This window comes from Episyrphus balteatus, chromosome 1, assembly GCF_945859705.1.
Source record: "Episyrphus balteatus chromosome 1, idEpiBalt1.1, whole genome shotgun sequence".
In the NCBI taxonomy this organism is placed as follows: domain Eukaryota; kingdom Metazoa; phylum Arthropoda; class Insecta; order Diptera; family Syrphidae; genus Episyrphus; species Episyrphus balteatus.
The window spans coordinates 150,928,446-150,948,973 of record NC_079134.1 but is presented as its reverse complement, the minus strand read 5'-3'; the positions used below and the strand labels follow the sequence as shown (position 1 = coordinate 150,948,973).

General features: G+C 28.9%; 1 protein-coding gene across 4 annotated transcripts; it reads left to right on the top strand.

Annotated features, from left to right (window-relative positions):
* The first annotated feature begins 1,460 nt into the window (after positions 1-1,460).
* Positions 1,461-20,264, top strand: LOC129905903 (small integral membrane protein 14). Of its 4 annotated transcripts, none has more exons than XM_055981530.1 (5): positions 1,461-1,562; positions 19,211-19,324; positions 19,388-19,433; positions 19,509-19,669; positions 19,744-20,264. In XM_055981530.1, exons 2-5 carry the CDS (start codon positions 19,256-19,258, stop codon positions 19,780-19,782), a joined length of 315 nt encoding a protein of 104 aa, XP_055837505.1. In that variant the 5' UTR covers positions 1,461-1,562; positions 19,211-19,255; the 3' UTR covers positions 19,783-20,264. The 4 variants fall into 4 exon arrangements, with proteins under 4 accessions (XP_055837505.1, XP_055837504.1, XP_055837503.1 ...); XM_055981529.1 differs by lacking the exon at positions 1,461-1,562 and adding an exon at positions 1,623-1,658; XM_055981528.1 differs by lacking the exon at positions 1,461-1,562 and adding an exon at positions 12,184-12,332.
* The last annotated feature ends 264 nt before the right edge of the window (positions 20,265-20,528 follow it).

Sequence of the window (20,528 nt, the reverse complement as noted above, 5' to 3'; positions counted from 1 at the left end):
TTTTTTTTGTTACCTCATAACTTTGGACTGAGTGAACCAATTTTGATAATTCTTGTATTGGAAAGCTGGTAGCTGCAATGTGGTCCCATTTCAATTTCGTTAAGTTCTGGCCATAGGAACTATTAGAAAAACCAAAAAACCCACTTTTAGCCATGGAAGTCGGTTTGGTTTTTTTTTTATAAAAATGATTATAACACATTCATGTATTTTCTTTATATTATTAAAGTAAAGTGTTTCGAAAGATTTTTTCCGAAAGGTCTTCTCAAACGTCACTCAAAAACGTTCGATTGAAATTTTTTACACTTTTCTTTGCGTTTCATTACAAAAAGTTTTGCAAAAATTAAACCGAGCAAAGCAGTATCACGAATGATTTTGAGATTATTTTACGTTTAAATTAAATTATCTTACTGTAAAATTTATACCGTTTCAATTCGGTATAAATAAATAATAATTATATAATGATTAATAATTTAACTCTACTTTTTTATTTTATCAATTTCGATCTATAAAAATAAGTTTATGTAATTTACAACACTCATTTTATTTTTTAATTATATTCCTATGCTTAAACGATTTTTGCATGAAACAAAATTCAAAAAATAACAATTTTTAAATTACGTACAGAATTTTTAATAATTTATTTAATGTAGCTTTTGTTTTGAACATTTTGTCTCTACTGGAACTGCGCACAACTTGACTGAAATTCTTGGATTAATTTTAGCTGGGCTAAAATTTTTTGTATAGAAATTTCATATGGAAACTAACATTTACATCCAATAGCATATTAGGCTTTAAGAGTGAGTTTTTCTACTTTATGTTAAAAAAAATTTAATAGGTTAACAAAGTTGAGCTCAAAAATGAAAACTAGGTTTATGTGTCTTAATTTTTAAGATATTTTGTTGAGTATTAAAAAAAAATTAAAAATAAAGGCTTAAGATCTCATCAGACTTCTTTGCTATTTAAGGCCCAATTTATTCACACTCAATTAAATTTAATGTCGCCATTAAAAAAGGGAAATTTTAAAATTTGTATGCTATATGACAGATTTCTAATTTTTAATGGGGACGTTAAATATAATGAAGAGTGAATAAATTGGGCCTAAATAAAAAACACGTAACATATTAATATTATTCTTGTACGCTGACTTGTTTTAGATATAATATTTTTGTTTTTGATAAAAGTGTTAAAAAAAAACTTTATTTTGATTTACTCTTGATTCAACCACCCTGTGTGTTGACATTTTGTTTTATTATTGTTTTTAATTTTAAAATATACAAACAAAACAAAAATTGCAATACCAACAGTTGATAATACAGAGAAGAAAAAAAAAAAACAATTTAGTACACACGAAAACATTTATATATCGTAGGTAAACAAATTTGAAATTTCCACGTCTCATCTTACCACGTTTGTTGTTGTGATTGGCTAGACATTTTTGTTATAAAAATTTAAATTTAGTACCTATACTGTCGTATAATGTAGCTCAGTTATTCTGGTGCTTTAGAGGGTTAAATATCTGGAATCTTTCGTTTGCATTTATTGCAAGGGCAATTGTCAAACGGGTATGTTGTGTTCAAATAATTTTTAAAAATAGTGTTTGAAAAAAAAAATAAATAAATAGAAAAATCTATTTTGTTATTGTTGACAAGTACTTTGAGGTAATTACTATCAATTATCAAATTTTTTGTATCTATTCCTACCAATTTTGACTAAAAGAGTTATATAAACATACATTATAAAGCTACTACAAACAAAAGTATGTTTGTGTCTACGTTCTTATTATTATTATTATTTTTTAGCAAAAAAAGATAAGTGAAATTTTACGGAGTACCAAAATTATTGCATATTGCGTTTTATTTTTTGGTGGAAATGTTACCCTTTTCTTACAGAAGAATATTATTTTAATTTATATACATATGGTGGCAATGTCTGATAAGGAAGACCGGCTTCTTAAAATATTTTGAGAATTATCAGAATGGGAGCATTATGACAATGTATATCTAATATATATGATCTGTATTTTCCATCTGTTAAAATTGCCAAAACGATAACGTAAACTAAGGTATTTTGAAAACTTTTTTCTTTCTGTTGTTGAATATATTTCGAACGAATAACCGCAACATAAATATTAAAATAATAATTCTTATTTTACCTTTTTGTTTTGCTTCTTTAATTCCATTAAAAACGCAATTTTTATTTTTATATTATCGATATATTTCGAGGGCCTTTTTGCCTCATCCTCAGGATCGTAATAAAAACATGCGTTTAATACTAAAATACATTAATAAATTTACAGTTTTACCTACCAAAAATACTAACAATAAATTAATGATATAATTCGTATCTCTTTCCTTTTAAAAAATTATACAAATTAAATTTTAACAGACATTTCTTTTGAAATAAAAAATTTTAAAAAACATTAAACAAATTTTATAAAAGTATTTAAAGTACAAAAATATCTTAAAAATTTTGAATTTAGCTGTTTCTTAAATTGGCATTGACTATTAAATTGTAATATGTATTTGTGTAATCACGTTTATCAATTTTATAATTACAAGCAATTTGTTCATTTTTTATAATTTGGTTTACCTCATGTATTTGCAACTTAAATTTATTTCTTTCTAACTTTAAAATTTTGCTTCCATCGAAATCAAAAGAATGTCCACTTTCTCTGACATGATCAGGCAAAGCAGCGAAGTTTTTGTTGATTGACCCTTGAATAATTTTTTCACATTCGTTCTTATGTTGGCTCATTCTTGTTCCCATTTTTTGAATTGTTTCACCTATATAAACTTTTTCACAATTATTGCATTTTACCGAGTAAACTAGTCCACTATTTTCTGTTTTATTAATTTTCTGTTTAGTATTTAAGAAAAATTTAGATATTGGTTCTGTTGGTTTCATTGCCGGTTTAACATCTGGTACAAAATATTGGCACACTTTAGCTTAGGGACTCACTTAGTTTTGGCACATACGTCATTGTTGAATAAATTTTATTATTAGTATCTTTTGTCCGATCATTATTATTAGATAGATAAAAAACTGTAGTTGCTCTGGTCAAATCTTTGTGGTGAAATAATTTTGGCTTGTAAATTTTCATTTTTAACTGCTGAAATAAGTTTTTTTATAATGTTTTCTGGATAGTTGTTTTTTCTCAATATGCTTTGTATCCTTATTATGTTTTGGTTAAAAAAGGTCTTATGGCTAAAAGAAAATACTTTCCGAATGAAGCTTTTCACCATATTGTATTTCATTTGAGTTGGATGGGCCGAATAAAAATTTAACAATAGATTGGATGCAATTGGCTTATGAAACCAATTAGTAATAATATTACCATCATCATTTCTCTTGACTGTGACATCTAGATAATTAATTTCATTGGTAAGTGTATCCTCCAATTCATATGTAAAAGTTATGTTTTTATCAAAATATTCCAGAGCTGATTTAACTACATCAATTTTGTTTCTTGGAATAGCTGTTAAATGATCATCTACGTATGCTATCCAAAATTGTGGCGTAAAATCAATTTTGTTAAAAGCATTTAATATCACTTCATCCAAAACCCATTCCACAAGAATTGGAGCTAAAGATGATCCCATGAAAAGTCCAGTTTTCATTCTTATGTACTGATTTTTGAAACAAAAATAGTTGCAGTCCGAAAGGCAAAATTTTAACATGATCATAAATGTTTGTTTTGGAATTTTTGTTCTAGGTTTGATACGTAAATCAAAGTGGCGTTCAACAGTTTGTAGTGCCAATTCAGTTGAAACATTATTAAAGCAATTAGATACATCAAAAGATACAAGAATGTTTCCCGATAGAATTTTAGTATTTGTTATTGTTTTCACAAACTGTTTTGAATTTTTTATTGTAAATTTTGATTTGTAAGATTGCTTAAGAATATTGGCTAAATATTTTGATAACTTGTAACTTGGAGAATTTATTGTTGAAATTATAGGCCGAACTGGTAAATTTTGTTTATGATATCCATAAATGTCAATGAGTTTCCATCGTTATCTCGGCTGACTTTCAGATTTATAGGTGGAAGGTGATTTTTATAGTGGTTTTGCATTATTTCAGTTTTTTAGTTGTAAGAGTTTAAAAAAAAATTGGTACGTGATTTCAAAACGCAATACAATTTTTGTTAATGGTTAATGAATTTTAAACTAATTGACGGTGAATTTTTGAAGGAATATATTAATGTTAAATATTTATTAAACATTTTATGTCGTTGACACAGTTGGGGCAGTTTTGAACAAGTGTGTTGGGGCACTTTTGAACACGTTCAAAAACGGCCCCAGCAGTTTGTATCAGACATTTTAAGGAAACTTTAATGTGTTTCGTTTAATAAATCGTAATGTTCTTATAAAAAGAATAATAAAACTATCAATTGCGGGCAAAATTAAGGAAAAAATGGAAATTATGTAGGTACAACATTATTGAAGATAAAAAAAAGAAATTACTGAATTCTTCAAGTTCTACGAGTACTAGACTGATCTCGATGAGAACTCGATTATATACCGCTTAAGCGGTATAGAAATTAAAGTCAAGCTGCTTACACCAATTAACGCTCTTGATATGTACATGAAGAACGTCCACTTTGTTAACATTTGCATGTAATGTCTAGAAATATAGGTTGATCACAAAATAAATCTATTTTACTCTGAGAAGCATAAATGGTATGAATTCCATTTTTCTAAGTTATGTTTTAAATGAATTTTTCTTGTTTTTCTTTTTAACTAATAAATGTGATAACAATATGTAGTTCAAATTTGAATATTATTTTTTCTGAGTTTTTATTATTTTTTGGTTCCTTGAATATGATATAATAATCAATTTTGAAGTTTGTATATGTTTTTATTAAAAAACTAATAAAAAGTTGAGTGTTATTTATTCATTAAAACAAAACTAATACTGCTGTTCAAAAGTGCCCCTTCCATGTTCAAAACTGCCCCATACATGGGGCACTTTTGAACATAAGATCTAATATTGTTTAAAAATTAAAATTAAATATAAATAATATGCTAAAAATACCAGATATATTTTAAAATCGAAGTTCAATGTCACTGCTTCATATAAGTAAACTTAACAGATCAATAAATCGAATAAATATCTTTCTAGCAGTTGCGAAAGCAAAAAGTGTTCAAAACTGCCCCACTCTCCCCTACTAATTAATCGATTATTTTTAGCTTGCAGCGCTGACGTAGGATCTGAATCCAAAACTTCAAATTCTTGTGGAATGGGTTTTGGATGAAGTGATATTAAATGCTTTTAACAAAATTGATTTTACGCCACAATTTTGGATAGCATACGTAGATGATCATTTAACAGCTATTCCAAGAAACAAAATTGATGTAGTTAAATCAGCTCTGGAATCTTTTGATAAAAACATAACTTTTACATATGAATTGGAGGATACACTTACCAATGAAATTAATTATCTAGATGTCACAGTCAAGAGAAATGATGATGGTAATATTATTACTAATTGGTTTCATAAGCCAATTGCATCCAATCTATTGTTAAATTTTTATTCGGCCCATCCAACTCAAATGAAATACAATATGGTGAAAAGCTTCATTCGGAAAGTATTTTCTTTTAGCCATAAGACCTTTTTTAACCAAAACATAATAAGGATACAAAGCATATTGAGAAAAAACAACTATCCAGAAAACATTATAAAAAAACTTATTTCAGCAGTTAAAAATGAAAATTTACAAGCCAAAATTATTTCACCACAAAGATTTGACCAGAGCAACTACAGTTTTTTATCTATCTAATAATAATGATCGGACAAAAGATACTAATAATAAAATTTATTCAACAATGACGTATGTGCCAAAACTAAGTGAGTCCCTAAGCTAAAGTGTGCCAATATTTTGTACCAGATGTTAAACCGTCAATGAAACCAACAGAACCAATATCTAAATTTTTCTTAAATACTAAACAGAAAATTAATAAAACAGAAAATAGTGGACTAGTTTACTCGGTAAAATGCAATAATTGTGAAAAAGTTTATATAGGTGAAACAATTCAAAAAATGGGAACAAGAATGAGCCAACATAAGAACGAATGTGAAAAAATTATTCAAGGGTCAATCAACAAAAACTTCGCTGCTTTGGCTGATCATGTCAGAGAAAGTGGACATTCTTTTGATTTCGATGGAAGCAAAATTTTAAAGTTAGAAAGAAATAAATTTAAGTTGCAAATACATGAGGTAAACCAAATTATAAAAAATGAACAAATTGCTTGTAATTATAAAATTGATAAACGTGATTACACAAATACATATTACAATTTAATAGTCAATGCCAATTTAAGAAACAGCTAAATTCAAAATTTTTAAGATATTTTTGTACTTTAAATACTTTTATAAAATTTGTTTAATGTTTTTTAAAATTTTTTATTTCAAAAGAAATGTCTGTTAAAATTTAATTTGTATAATTTTTTAAAAGGAAAGAGATACGAATTATATCATTAATTTATTGTTAGTATTTTTGGTAGGTAAAACTGTAAATTTATTAATGTATTTTAGTATTAAACGCATGTTTTTATTACTAGATCCTGAGGATGAGGCAAAAAGGCCCTCGAAATATATCGATAATATAAAAATAAAAATTGCGTTTTTAATGGAATTAAAGAAGCAAAACAAAAAGGTAAAATAAGAATTATAAGTACTTAATCCAGCAATACAAAAAACGAAAAATATAAAATAATAATGTTCTTATGTACATTCTTGTATGCTCACTTAGTTTTGATTTTAGTTGATATACTTAACGTATCTACAAACCTTGAACAATGACACATTATTATACCAGTTTCAAACTAATTTGGTCACTGTGGTGTATGAGTTATATTTTTTTCTATTGATACCTACTTTACTTATAATTCAAATTCGCTTTTGCTGACCAAAAATAAATAAAAATAGTCGATGTTGCATGATCAATTATATTTAATAATAATAAGTAACAAATTAACATTGTATGATTAATAATTAGCATAAAGTTAAACTACTGTCAAAAATTAACATAAAGTACAAAAAACTAATACGTGAATAACATAATAGCAAGCATGCGTCACCTTTAGAATATACACCACGAATAGAAGAGTTGAAGTTTGGATGAAATTTTTAAGTTTGTGTATTTGCCTGTATCGTGGATTTAGGTTGGAGGGGCAATTTTCTCAAAATCTGACTTTAAACGGAAAAGAAATCATTTAAACACAACGCAACGTTAATATTTATACAATAACTTTGATACTTTGAGGTCCAGTATTTACTATCAAGTACTTATGTATATACCCGATAGTGTTAAACAGTAAGTACCGAAGATTAAAACAAGCACAAATATTTTTTTTTGAGACAAAAATTCATTCTTCAAGCTGTAATTTATAACTGGTTAATTTCAGAAACAACTTCAAACAAAATTCACTTCACACTCATAGTTTTTTTTTATTTATACAAAGGAGAATGGGCAAATTTGTATGGAACGTGGACGTTACGCGGCCATTAATGAATTTGTTATTTTATGATGTTATTAAGCCTTACATATGTTTTGCAGAAGTTTTATCCTTGTGACGTACTTCAGAAACGGATAAAATGCATTTTTGCATTTAACACTTTATGCAGATTCTCTCAATGTTGTATCTTTAAATATGTATTTAAAGTGCATATTATGATACTCTGTTATTTTTCCTGACTCTGAAGACCTTAATCTTGAATATCCAACCACTAGAACCCAAACTATTAGCTTTTTTAAACAACAATTTTAAGCCTATTTTGAGAGTTTTGTTGTTCAATTTTTTGTTAGTTTGAATCGTTTGAAAAACTCTCGAACAAAAACAAAAGTGGTTGGCTTAAAAATCTTGTATTATGAGTTCTATTGGTCGGATTTTCAAGATCAATGTCTTCAGGGTCAGGGAAAATGACAGAGCTTCATATTGTATATTTAAAATAAAAATATAATCCAATTTTTCATTCCCACATTAAACGATGCATTAACAATACTAATATTGCAATATCTTGCATTCTAAATGCAATACAGTGAAACATCCAATGTAAAAGTTTGTCCTAAGATATAGCCCTTTCATTTGATACCAATTTCATTAATGGCCGCTCAACGTCCAAAATGCCCATTCTCCTTTAAAACGTCATTGGCCAAGCATCTTAACTCTTCGTTTAGTCACAGCTCATTTTCCCAATAACGTATTTTATCACAACCACCAGATTTTGACCATTTTATAATATAATGGGTCAGATTTTCGAAATATTACAAAATAAGATTTTGGGCCGGGACTCCCAAAATACGTAGAATTTTGAAAAATTATATTATATTATTATATTAATTATAAATAATGTATCATTTGTGTTAATATGGGTAGCGAAAAATATTTGTAAAACAAATCACGTTTCGTTATAAATCGACTGCTTAACTAATTCTATACATATTCTTTTTTGACCTACCCTAACATAAATAGTATAGTAAACAGGGGCCCAATTCCGCAACAGTGAGTTTTTCTGTGTGAGTTTTTCTCTGCCTTGTTCTTAAGGCAATTTAAACGTTTTTTCGTGTACACAGAGGAATTTACTCTTGCGGATTTCGCCCCCAGGTTACATTAAGCCTTCCCTACTAACAATTTTGCTTCTATAATGCTTTACGCAAGCAACAATTGCATCTGTAAAGCCTTATAGAACCAAAATTGTTTCATACTTTTTTTCGAATTTTTCTTCGAAACTGTAACTAAAGGTAATTAAGAGCCTTAACTACCTACATTGGCTTCAAAAGTGAAAAAGATCTAGTGCAAAATTGCACATTTTTTAATGTATTGGTTTTCGTATCACAAAAACTTTTTGTGATCTGCCCAAAAGCATGTCACAACTCACAAGTTTGACATTTGTTAGCAACAGAGGCGGCGCTAGACCAAAATGAGGCGTGTGCTAGAGTAAATTTTCGGGGCCCCTGAGAAAATGAATTTGGACTATTATTTTGAAAAAAGTATCAAATCTTCCGTCCAAGTTCAAGTTCAAAATTCTAATAACAAACTTAAGACAAAACGTTTCATTTCAATGTAAGCCCTGTTCCTTTGGGAGGTGGCAAAGTACTACTAGTAGTTTACTAGCGATTTCCAAGACAGTATATGATAGTACTAGATTAACCAAAACATCTACTATTAGAAGACTACCACTTCCAATGGAACAGGGCTGTAGATGAAAAACAAAATGCACGACTCGATCTCAAGAACTTTTTCTTAAGTTTCAGTTTGCTTTAATTTTTAAAACTTTTTATATAAATAAGATTTTTTGTTAAATGTTCTAAAACGTACATATTATCAAAAAAAAAATAATTCGTTCTTCAAATCAAACAAAAAAACAGCATCTAGAATGAATTTCAGCAATTTGATTTCTTTTATTAGGGCGCGTTTTTAGAAAAAATAAATCATTTTTAAGCGTATTTATATGTTTTTTAGTGAGATATGTTGTTTTGAAAAAAACTATTTTTCGTTCAAGAATAAGATTATTGCGAGTTGTGTCATTAGTGCCTATATTTTTTTTAAAGAATTTTAATTTTTCGAACGAAGGAACTTAGTTGTGCTGTTTTGACCAAACACTTATTTAAAAGTATAAACATTTTTGATTGGTCAAAATAGCACAAGTTGGAGTTATGCCATTATGATCAAATATAATTTTAGAAAAAAGGAGTTTAGTGTGGTTAGGGCCATTGAATATCTTTGGAACTAGTTTACTTAGAGTTATGCAGTTAAGACCAAACGAAAATAGATTTTCGAAAAAAATGGACTTATGCTGTTAATACCAAACTCCATAGATTTCTATTAGAAAATCGTTTTTTTTTTTTTTTCTTTCTTTTGTATAGAGACAAGATTTACATCAAAATGTAATTTTAGGAATATTGAGGACTTATTGCTTCTTTTAATTGGTGATTCAATTTTGCTTTTGAGTTGAAGAAGAAGAGACCGGAAAAAAACAAGGGGCTCCCCCTGCTAAATATAGAAGATATTTAAAAAAGTGGAATTGTTTTTGTTGATGTTTGCTTTTCTCTGTTAGATACTTATCAATCATTTAATTTTTTTTTACGAAATAACTGATAAATTATTCGCATGTTTGTTTGAGCAAAATTTTTGATTTAAAACGGGTTTTTAAAGTTTGGTGGATTGTAAATCCGTCCGTATTTTGAAACATCAATGAATCCGCAATATGTGTTCGAATACGGAATTTCGAACAGCGAAAATTCGAAAATTCCACTGAAGAAAATGGTCCTTTTTAATCATTAAATTGGCGGCGGAAAACAGAAATGTTCTTAAGTCCTAAGTAACAAAGTGTTCAAATTGCTAGAAAGTGTAAAAAATCAGTTTATATAAATTGCGAGCGTAAGCGAGCAAAGAATTTTTTTAAGGGAAGTAAAGTTTACCCATCCTTAACCTTTACAAAAACTTATTTCATACAATTTTAAATACCTATACAAAATTGAAAAATAGAAAAAAGAAAAAAAAAACTGTTTTTACCACTGAGTGGAAACAAGCCAATTTCAATTATTTGATTGTTTTGAATAAAGAGAAGAGACATGGTTTTTCGGATTTTATTATTTCTGAGACATTTTCATTTAGCGACCGCGGGGCCCCTCTAAGAGCGGGGCCGTGTGCGGGGGCACACTCCGCACACCCCTTCCGCCGCCTCTGGTTAGCAAGAAGTTTGTGAGAAATAAATCCTCACAAAATCGAGTTATACTCACCTTGGCTATTATCACCAAACAGGCTCCTAGCGCATTTCAAAATTAGTTTAAAATCAAGAAAAATCAACAGAAAATAACTTTTGAAGCAAGAAATAAATGAATTGAAAGTGAAAAAACCGTCAACACTGCTCTTGGAGTCAAGAAAAATGCACAGGACAGTTAAAAGTAAGTGACAAATGAGTGAAAACTCTCCAATTTTTAACTAGAGCTGCTTACTGAAAAACGAAAAGCAAAACGAAATTTTTCGTTCAAGATTTCGTTGAAATTTTGTATGGAAAATTTCGTTTCGCATCAGCAGCGTACTAGGCTTTAATTTCAAAACAATATAAAAGAACTTTTTATTTCTCCTGTGCCCCTGTACTATAACATTTATTCAATTTATTTTTTTCAAAAACTTTTATTACTGGCGATAAAATTTTTCAAGGACGATTGGAGCAAATTTGCTCCCCTTTTGAGGGAAAAAACAATTGGTTCAAGGTGAACTTATCTCAAATTAATTTTTTTTATGAATCAAATTGACTTTAATTTAAGACTTTGTTAAAGATATTTGTTTTGTTTCAAATCTACTCCGAAAATTTTGCGTTTGCTACACATTTTTTTTTTTCAAATTTGCTCCAAAATTTCATGACCGAGGTTCAAACACTGTTCAAAGACTTAAATATCAATTTTATCTCATCAAAATAAAAGAAATTTCGTTCAAAATCATAATTTCTCAATTCATAAATTCTGAAATTTTGCTTTACTTATGGAAGAAAATGGATTTTAGAAACGTTAAAAAACGTTTACAGCCAGTGATAAAGATATGTCGTTTTTCAAAATTCAAGAAGTGTCACTCCTAACTATATAATTACTCCCAAAAGAAGTGGTTTCAAATTCCAAAATTGAAAAAGGATTGAATTTTTTTAGTGAATTCTTCACTCCCAAAATTTTGAAGGATTGACGGAGTGATTACCAATATTTCTACATTTCTCTTCATGGACTACTTGTCAAATTCTTGGGAGGTTGTTTTAAAATTTTTTTGTTAAGAAAATTATATTTATATATTATAAAAAAAATCAATAAAGAGTTGAAAAAAATCAATAAAAGTGAATTTAAAAGATTGTGTTACTATTTTATTTATTATGTAGTATGACAAACACATGCAAAGCAAACGTCAAATCACTCCGCTTGTCAAATTCGTCGTGAACAAATTCCAGAATTGCACAAAAAAGGAGTTATTAACTCCCATAATTTTGGAAAACGACATTACAGAACAGGGGTCCTGAACACACTCATTACAACTGTCATATATCCATATAACTCTCGCACATCACTTCTTTCACTGTTTTCTTTTACTCTGACTTTTTACTTCTAATTTTTTTTTTTTGTATTTGTTTGTTTGTATGGCTTTTCCTTTTTGTGTAGTGCAGTAGGTGCAACTAGAGAGGAAGTGAAGTGGAAAGAAATTTTCAATTAAAAATCTAGTTTTTTTTTTAATAAGTTCGTCGTTCTAAAAGAAAAGATTAATTTATTGTGACGAATTATGTATCTTGCTTGATTAAAAAATTAAATCAAAATTCTATATAAAAATAATCTAAAAGCAAACAGGTAAGTGAGAAAATATAGAAAAACTTAAATGCCCAAGAGGCAACAAGAGCCTTTTCAAAATCGATTTTACTTCTATCAAGGGAACACCTTTTCGTAGAATCTGGAAATGAAATAGAAAAAAAGAAAAATTAACTTCATTTTTATAGAATAATAATTAATATATTTTTTTTTAAAGACCACAAGAAAGTATGATTTCGATGCCACATCAACATTTTTAGTTCATTTCTTCTCACAGAGAAGTTAGATCATTAAAACCTTCTCCTTTCTAGCTTCTCGTCGTTGTGACTTGAGAGGAAATTATATTGCCAAAGAGTCATTTCATTTCAAGACTGTATATAATGAGAGCTATTTGGGCTCTTTTGTTTATGTTGACGATTTGATTATCTAAATATGTGTTAATGAGAATTTGTTGATCTTTTATTTATATTTTGACCATACAGCTGTTTTTTGTTGATACAACTTGCTACCTACCTATGTATCTTTTGGGGAACACCTCATATCTTTTTGATTTGGTTGGTTGGTGATTCTTCGTCATCACTTTTTTTTCCAACAAATCCAAATACCATGGCCCATAAGTTTCGGTTTCACATTTGCAAATTTTTGATGGATTTGAAGAAATGTGAAGTCTTTTTCCAACTTAATACGCTTTCTAGGGCAAAATGTATTTATAAAAAAAAAAAAAAATATAAAAAAAGAAAGAAACTGCTTATCAGCTAATTTATTTATTTATTTTTCTTCAAGTTTCATATTTATATTTTTTCTTTATTTTTATTTAAGTTTGTAGAGACTCGAAAGAGTCTGTGGGGATCGGGTAGCTATTTGTTTAACTGCAAAAGCACTCACGACACGATCACGGCCCCGTCGTACATTAGGGCAGAACGACTCAAAAGCTGTCAAAAACTTAAAAAAAAAAAACTAAATTACAAATATGTAGGTATATCACTGCCCAACACACAAACATTTTCCAGACCGTTGTTTATCATTTCTTACTAAATTTAGGGTGCTGGTTCCGAAAACAACATTCGTTTTTTTTCTAACCGCTCTGGTTTTTAAATTATTCATACACAAAAGGCATACAAATTCATACAATTATTTTTTTTTTATTTAAAAAAAATGTTTGTATTTTTATTTTTTGATGAAATACAGCACAAATTGCATTCGAAATAAATTTTTCCAACAAAACTTTAAAAACGCTTGTATTAATTAAATCTTAAAAAAAAAAATAGTATGAAATTACCCCCAAAATGTGAAAAATGAAAATATCTAGCTAAAAAAAATAGACTTCCTAGCAGAGGCGTACGTTGAGGAGCTGAAAGTGAAAAAAACAACTTAAAAAACGAAGAAAATTGGGTTTGATGCAAAATTGCGGAGAAACGGTTGTACGCAGAAAAAAAAAGTTTTGAGACAAACTCAAACTGTAACAAATTCTTGATTGGTTGTAAAAAAAATCTTTCAAATCAGACGTATATTGGCAAAGATAAAGCCAGTTAAGGGAAAGAAGTGTAAAAATCATTAAAACCGTCATAACTCGAAAACGGGACGAAAACGAGAAAATTACCTCTTAAGTTTTTCGACTTAAAATGACCTCGGGGATCCATGGTTTTCGTTTGGGGCGGTGACTGTGGGACACCCTGTATAAAAAAAAAATAATAAAAAAGTACGTATATTTTCTTCAGTATAATGCATAATGAATTGGTAGCCAGCAACAAGTAATACCTCAGGAAAATTAAATTTTATATTAAGGCCAAAAGAAGGCTTTGTATATAAAATCTATAGTACTATCATGAAAAAAACAGCGCCACCAAAATAGTAAGCTAGCGAACGAACTAAAAAATATGTCAAATTTCAAACAGAAATGTATATTTCATCTCCTTACTCCCATTATTAATTAGATCTAAGCGCCCTCGAGACCACTCAGGTAACGAACAATCTAAAAAATTTCACTTCATGATAGTGCTATAGATTTTATATACAAAGCCTTCTTTTGGCCTTAATATAAAATTTAATTTTCCTGAGGTATTATTTGTTGCTGGCTACCAATTCATTATGCATTATACTGAAGAAAATATTTTGTCTCTCTTCTGTCCAAAGGGATTCATGTAAAATATTTTATCTTTTTGCTTCGTTACTTTTATAATAAGTTGACTTGTCTGCATTGTCTCCAGTGGAGGCCCTATCGTAGGTCGGGGGCCCCGGGGCACTGCCTGCTTGCCCCAAAGGTGTGTACGCCCCTGGCTCCTAGAAAACAACCAGTGTGATTTTTAGGCTTAGTGAACCCATACATTAGGTTCGATAAAAAATTTTCTGGAAAATGTTAACAAACAGTTAAAAATTAGTACGAAATTACCCCCAAAATGTGGAAAACTAAAATATTTCAAAAAATAGAGCTCCTAGAAATAAATGAATGTGATCTTTAGGTTTACTGACCCCAAATACATTAAGTTTGATATAAATTTTTCTGAAAAATTTTAATAAGCGCTCAAAATGAGGAAAACTTACATATAAATTAATATGAATACAATTCAAATTTTAAGTTCAAGTGACCTCAACTTCAAAGCGTTTCGGCCAGGTTCGACATACTGTCTGTCGCTCCACTTAAAATAAAAATAAATTTAATAATTGTGTATTATTTTTGTTATTTTGTCTTTGTTATTAGTATGAATATAAATACTCCCCCAAATATGAAAAATTAAATATTTCAAAAACGAGAGCTGCTAGCAAGTAATTAATATTATTTTTTTTAAATTAAAAATTGTTAGCCAGTGAATTGGCTTAAATATTTTGTAAAAGAGTTATATCCAATACTGCTGGATATCATGATTTATCATGATTCTCATGGTCTCATAAAGTCATTGAAAATCTCATCATTTTTCAAATTTTCCTTAAACAAGAATAATTTTAAAACAATCATAGCTATTTGTCCATTATAATCAACCCATGCAACTTCCTTGCTATAGTTTTAAAAGATTCAGAAAATATGTTATCCTATGATAGCTTGGGATGTCCACTCCTAACTAAATTCGTTTTTGAAATATTTTCGATGCCATATTCGTTAGTCAACAGTGAAATAACATTTTTTAAAGTAACTACTAAAAAAAAAAAAAATCAGAAACAGACTTAACGACGATTTAATTTTATAAGACTAGTTCATTCCAATGATTTCACGAAAAATCAAAGTTGTTTTAACTTCAAAGTCACAATCGACAAATATATCAGTTACCTGGGCAAAACACTTTGGAGTTGAGGTCACTTGAACTTTAAAATTGAATTATATTCAATCGATCCACTTAAAAATAAAAATAATTTGTATTATTTTTTCTTCTATATGACAAATATTTCAGTTAAATTTATAATAAACAAAAAATCTACATATTTATATGATATTAAATATTATAATTAAATAAATACACACAATTATAATTATTGTAGTTCGCAATTGATATGAAATTGATTTTGATAAGTTCCGGAAGTATATGTGCAATAATGTCAGTAAATATCCTTTGTATATGCCCCTAACTCTCCATAAATATTTTACTCATGGCCAAGAAATTATACAATCTGCTAATTGGGCAAAAGGCTTTTAATAAAGATATCAAGAATGTCCGAGAGCATTTTTCAAAGAAATAAGGTCGCGATAAGACAAATGAGGATAATATTCAATTATTTTCTTCTTAGCTATGATTAATGCCAAGCCAAAAATACTCACGCAAAGAATGTAATTACATTCTTATCCCCAGAAGCACTAGCGCTGTTGAAACCCCTAAGCATATGCGAAGCAATCGTTTTTGTCGAAACCAATGTTTGTGATTACAAAAGTGATGAATAAACTTATCCAATAATTTTCTTTTAGTTTGTTTTCTTGCATTTCATTTTTTTTTTTTAAATCAATTAAAATAAAAATCCTTAAAATCCTTAAATTAAAAAAAAATGTTCTAAACTGATTTTCTTAACTACTATAGGTTCAAGGTATAAGAAATCATGGATTAAAGTTATGTCGTATGCAAAATTTGTATATTATTAAATCTCTTTAGCCTTAAAATAACCTTTCAATCTGAAAAATATTGAAATTTTTATTAAATCCTAAATAATAAGAGTTTAAGTGAGCGTTGAAGTAGGCGTGGCTTACGATATGACTTAGTAAGGATCTAAGAAGCATAATTGCAAAATTTCATGTTTCTAGCTCCAACGGCTGATTAAATACCACGTTTTAAAGTACATGCCCCACTGTGCGTCGTCGCTTCGACTAAGTATTAGTTGTGTGTACATTTTTTATTTGTAGCTTTTACTTTATTTTTATTGAGCTCTTGAAGCTGAGAGGGTATACCTTTACAGCCTCAACTTGATATTTGTGGGCGTTAGTTTGTTGCTGTCGTTGTCGCCTGCTGGAACTTATATATTTTCTGTTTTATTTTTTATTTTGTTTTATAATTTTTCGCAATTCTTTTTCTTAAAATTCTTTATTTTGAATGAGATATTGTTTATTTTTTATTTGAGACACGTAAGTGGTTTTAATTTTTTTTTTGTGATGAGATAGACCTAAAAGACTCTATTGTACTACACAAACTTAATTGCTGTTTTTTTTTCTCATTTTTCTTGTGAGCCTCAAACAAGATTACGTAGTATCTTGTGTTTGACCTAAAAGTGAAGCATAAATTATGTTTTGTTCTTTTGTTTGTTTTTTTTTTTATTTTTTCTACCCTAAATTAGCAAAAACTTATCGCAAAATTGCGGGTAACGTTTCCTATTTCCACAATAGTAGATAGTTGACACCTCTTTTTAAAACTTTTAAGATTTGAAATTCAACACTTGAGGAGATAAAGAAAAATGTCAGTCGCAATTTTCATATTACAAAACCGGTGTGTTACAGAATTTTAGTACGAGTAGTAAATGTCGTCATCCTTTTAAAAGCTTCAGTTGAGTTACAATAATTTTCTGTTGCATAAACGAAAAAAAAACCTGTAACTAATTTGTTCAAAAAAAAAAAAAAAACAACAACTTTTTATAAAGTCAATTTAAATGTTTTATAATTATAATTGATATAGGGCTTAGTTTCTTTAGGAAATGTTTTAAACATATCGCATTTGAGTAGCACATTCTGCTGATAATAATAAAAACACATTTTTTTCTATTTTGTTTTTCAATAAGAGATAGCATAGTACATAGTTTTTTTTTTTGTGGATGTTTAGACCATACTCATTTTGTATGAAATTGTGTTAAATTTTACCTAGAACTAGATTTCTGTGATCTTTGCAAAGAAACACCACAAACTAAGTCAGTTGAGTAAAGCTATGTAGTTTAATCTCATCATCACAGTACTCAAAAGAATTCTGAATTCTATTACATATATGTAAATACAGTCTTAGTGCCGAGATTAAATGCAGGGGTCGAATTACTACATACGGCTTTATCAATTAATTTTAATCCGAAGCCATTCATATTTCAGTGTTTTTTGTGGTTTTGAAGACAATTAAGCAGGAAACGAATTGGCGATCAAGGATCAAGCCTTCATGGCTCACTACGGCTAGATTCAACATACCTCTAGGAGTTATTACCGTAGAAAGATTCCAAGAACAAAAGTCAACTCTGCTGATTAGTATTTATTTTTCAGAAAGTTCTCCCTCGTTAGGCTACTTAAAAAGAGAAAATACCTGCTAAACATAAACGAGAAGACTAGTAGATAAGTCTGCTATCTAAAATTGAATTGTATGGGAAATAAGTACCTTACACTCTTTTAAATCACTACGAGTTGATGGTATCTTTTCTTCATTCCGTATCTAATTAGCATCCTTCGAAATGTCATACCACTTGGGTACATATCAATTCTTTGAACAAAATGAGCTTAAGTAATCTTAATGCCCAAAACCGCTTATGGAACTGGAGCCGGAATATTTTGGCCTAGAACCGAACTTTCCATTCCAATGGGTCAGTTTCCAAGCGAAAATAAACCTATATATCGACGGTTAAACTTCATAACCTCGTAAGTCGAAAAATTCGAAAAAAATATTATTAATGCAAACAATTCAGAAAATTCAGAGCTATCTTTTGGTATATTCAGTTCAACAATGTTGTTTTGAACATTTTTCAGGAATGACGAAATTCAAAAGCTCGTATTGATGTATCCCATGCAAAAACAAGAAACACAACATATTGTTTTTTGATTTCTGCAAAACTTGCAAAAACGACTTACGATGTTATGAAGTTTAACCGTCGATATTTCAAAACTATAAATTCAAAACATTGCCATCATTCAGCTTACGGGATCAGTTAAACCAAAATGTAATCAAATTTTATGAAAGGGATCTACTATCACTTGATTCTCCAAGAGCATCCTAACATGCTTGCTCGTTCATAAACACCTTTTCAATAATTCGTAGGTTTGTACGATTTATGTTACTAAACGCAATTCCCTTGGCAATGCGAACATAAGTACAGTTAAACTGTCATTTGACTTTGCGCTCAAAGGTATTGCCTTATTCAAAAGCTTAGGAATACCTGCCATATACCCAAAAGAGAAAAGCATGGCAGGCTTAACTCAATTTTTTAAAATTTAATATTTTTAATTCGTTCCAATTTTGTCCTAGATTTTCCTCTTAGAAATAAGTTAACTACGATTGTATGCGAAACTTTGCAGTACAATTCCTTATGAACCAGACCTAACAAAACCGTACTATTCGATTCTATAAAGATTAACACTTTCTTTAATTTTTGTTTTAATCCAATTTTTTTTAGGATAAGTTCAAAAAATACTATTTGGCGGAAGAAAAAACTTTGTATTTGTTTTTTTTTTTTTCACGGCGATGACCGCGAAAATATGTTAAAACTTCGGTTTTTAAGCCTGCAAGTATTTGTTATTTTCTAATAATTTTTTCGAATTTCAGCCACTAAACTTCTACACGCAACAAAACAAAACAAACTTCTTCACAATGGCTGATGACTGTAGCTGTGAGTGCGTTTGGACGCACGAAATGGCAATCCGGCGATTGTTGTCGTTGGTAAGACACAAATTGAAATTACAAAAGAAAAAAAAAATATTTAAAAATCATTTTTAATTTAAGATACGCCAAAGCCAGTCATCCTGCACAGACACAGAATGCATAGACCGTAAGTTGTTTTCTCTTTAACTTTGAAATTGTAATCAAAGGTCCTTAAATAAACTAATAATATAATATATTTCAGTGCCTAGTAGTCTTCCAAGTCCAACAGGTGGTGAAGAAACAAGTTTCACCATGATGACAATGTTTATGATTTTGGCTGTGATTTTATACTTTATTCGGCCAGATTCTATCATCAAAGTTGTCAATTCCAAGAAACCCGGTGATCGACCATCTGGAGGGCGGGTAAGTTAAAAAAAAAAACAAAAAATTAATGTGGATTTTCAAAAAAAAAGTTTTTTCGTTTATAAAAAAAATAGGATCCCCCAAGTGGTGATGCACCGCCAGCTGTTAACTGATATTCATTGCAGTTTAAATCAAATTCTTTGACAAACAAAAGACAGACAAATTATATAAGTAGCAAACAAAATAAACACAATTAGCTGATATAAGATTTTTTTCTTAAAATAAAACAAAAAATAACATCACAAGCCACGACTTTTAAAAAGTAATAAAATATGATATCAAAGAAGATAAGAGCTTACTACTTGTCCCTTTTTTCACAATGCATACATAGAAACTTGTGTATACCAAAATTGTAATTTTATTTTTTTTTTTTAACCAATCTGGTGCAATATTGTATGTCAACTTTGTTTTTTTTTTTATATGAATTTAAAATTGAAATATGAATCTTTTTGAATTAAAATTGAATATAACATTAACATAACAGATGATTTTAAAAAGAGGATCTATAAATGTAGACCATAAGTGTAACTTTATTTATTTTAAAAATTGAAAAACCGTAAATAAATTATTCCAAAACAAATCAATTTTTCTAAAACGATTTTTTATTGTATAAGTTTAAGGGCATGTTTAGGATTTGTAAGCATTATGGAAATTGAGATAACAATTAATCATGAGTCATGACATTACAAATATATAAAATGCAATATAATTTTGTTCTAGCAATTTTTGCTGCCTGTTTATCTATATCTCAATCTAAAACAGAAACGCTCAGATGATATTTTTAAACCTAATTTAGGAAAAAGAATCGGAGGGAAAGCTACGCCCCTTTGTACTCATCGAGTTAAATGGCGAATTCAAT

Bases quoted from the DNA above. Each gene is read 5' to 3' on its own strand.
- LOC129905903 (XM_055981530.1), top strand. From the start codon at position 19,256: ATGGCTGATGACTGTAGCTGTGAGTGCGTTTGGACGCACGAAATGGCA. The intron at 19,434-19,508 runs GTAAGTTGTTTT...AATATATTTCAG, and splicing joins AGACACAGAATGCATAGACC to TGCCTAGTAGTCTTCCAAGT. The intron at 19,670-19,743 runs GTAAGTTAAAAA...TAAAAAAAATAG, and splicing joins ATCGACCATCTGGAGGGCGG to GATCCCCCAAGTGGTGATGC.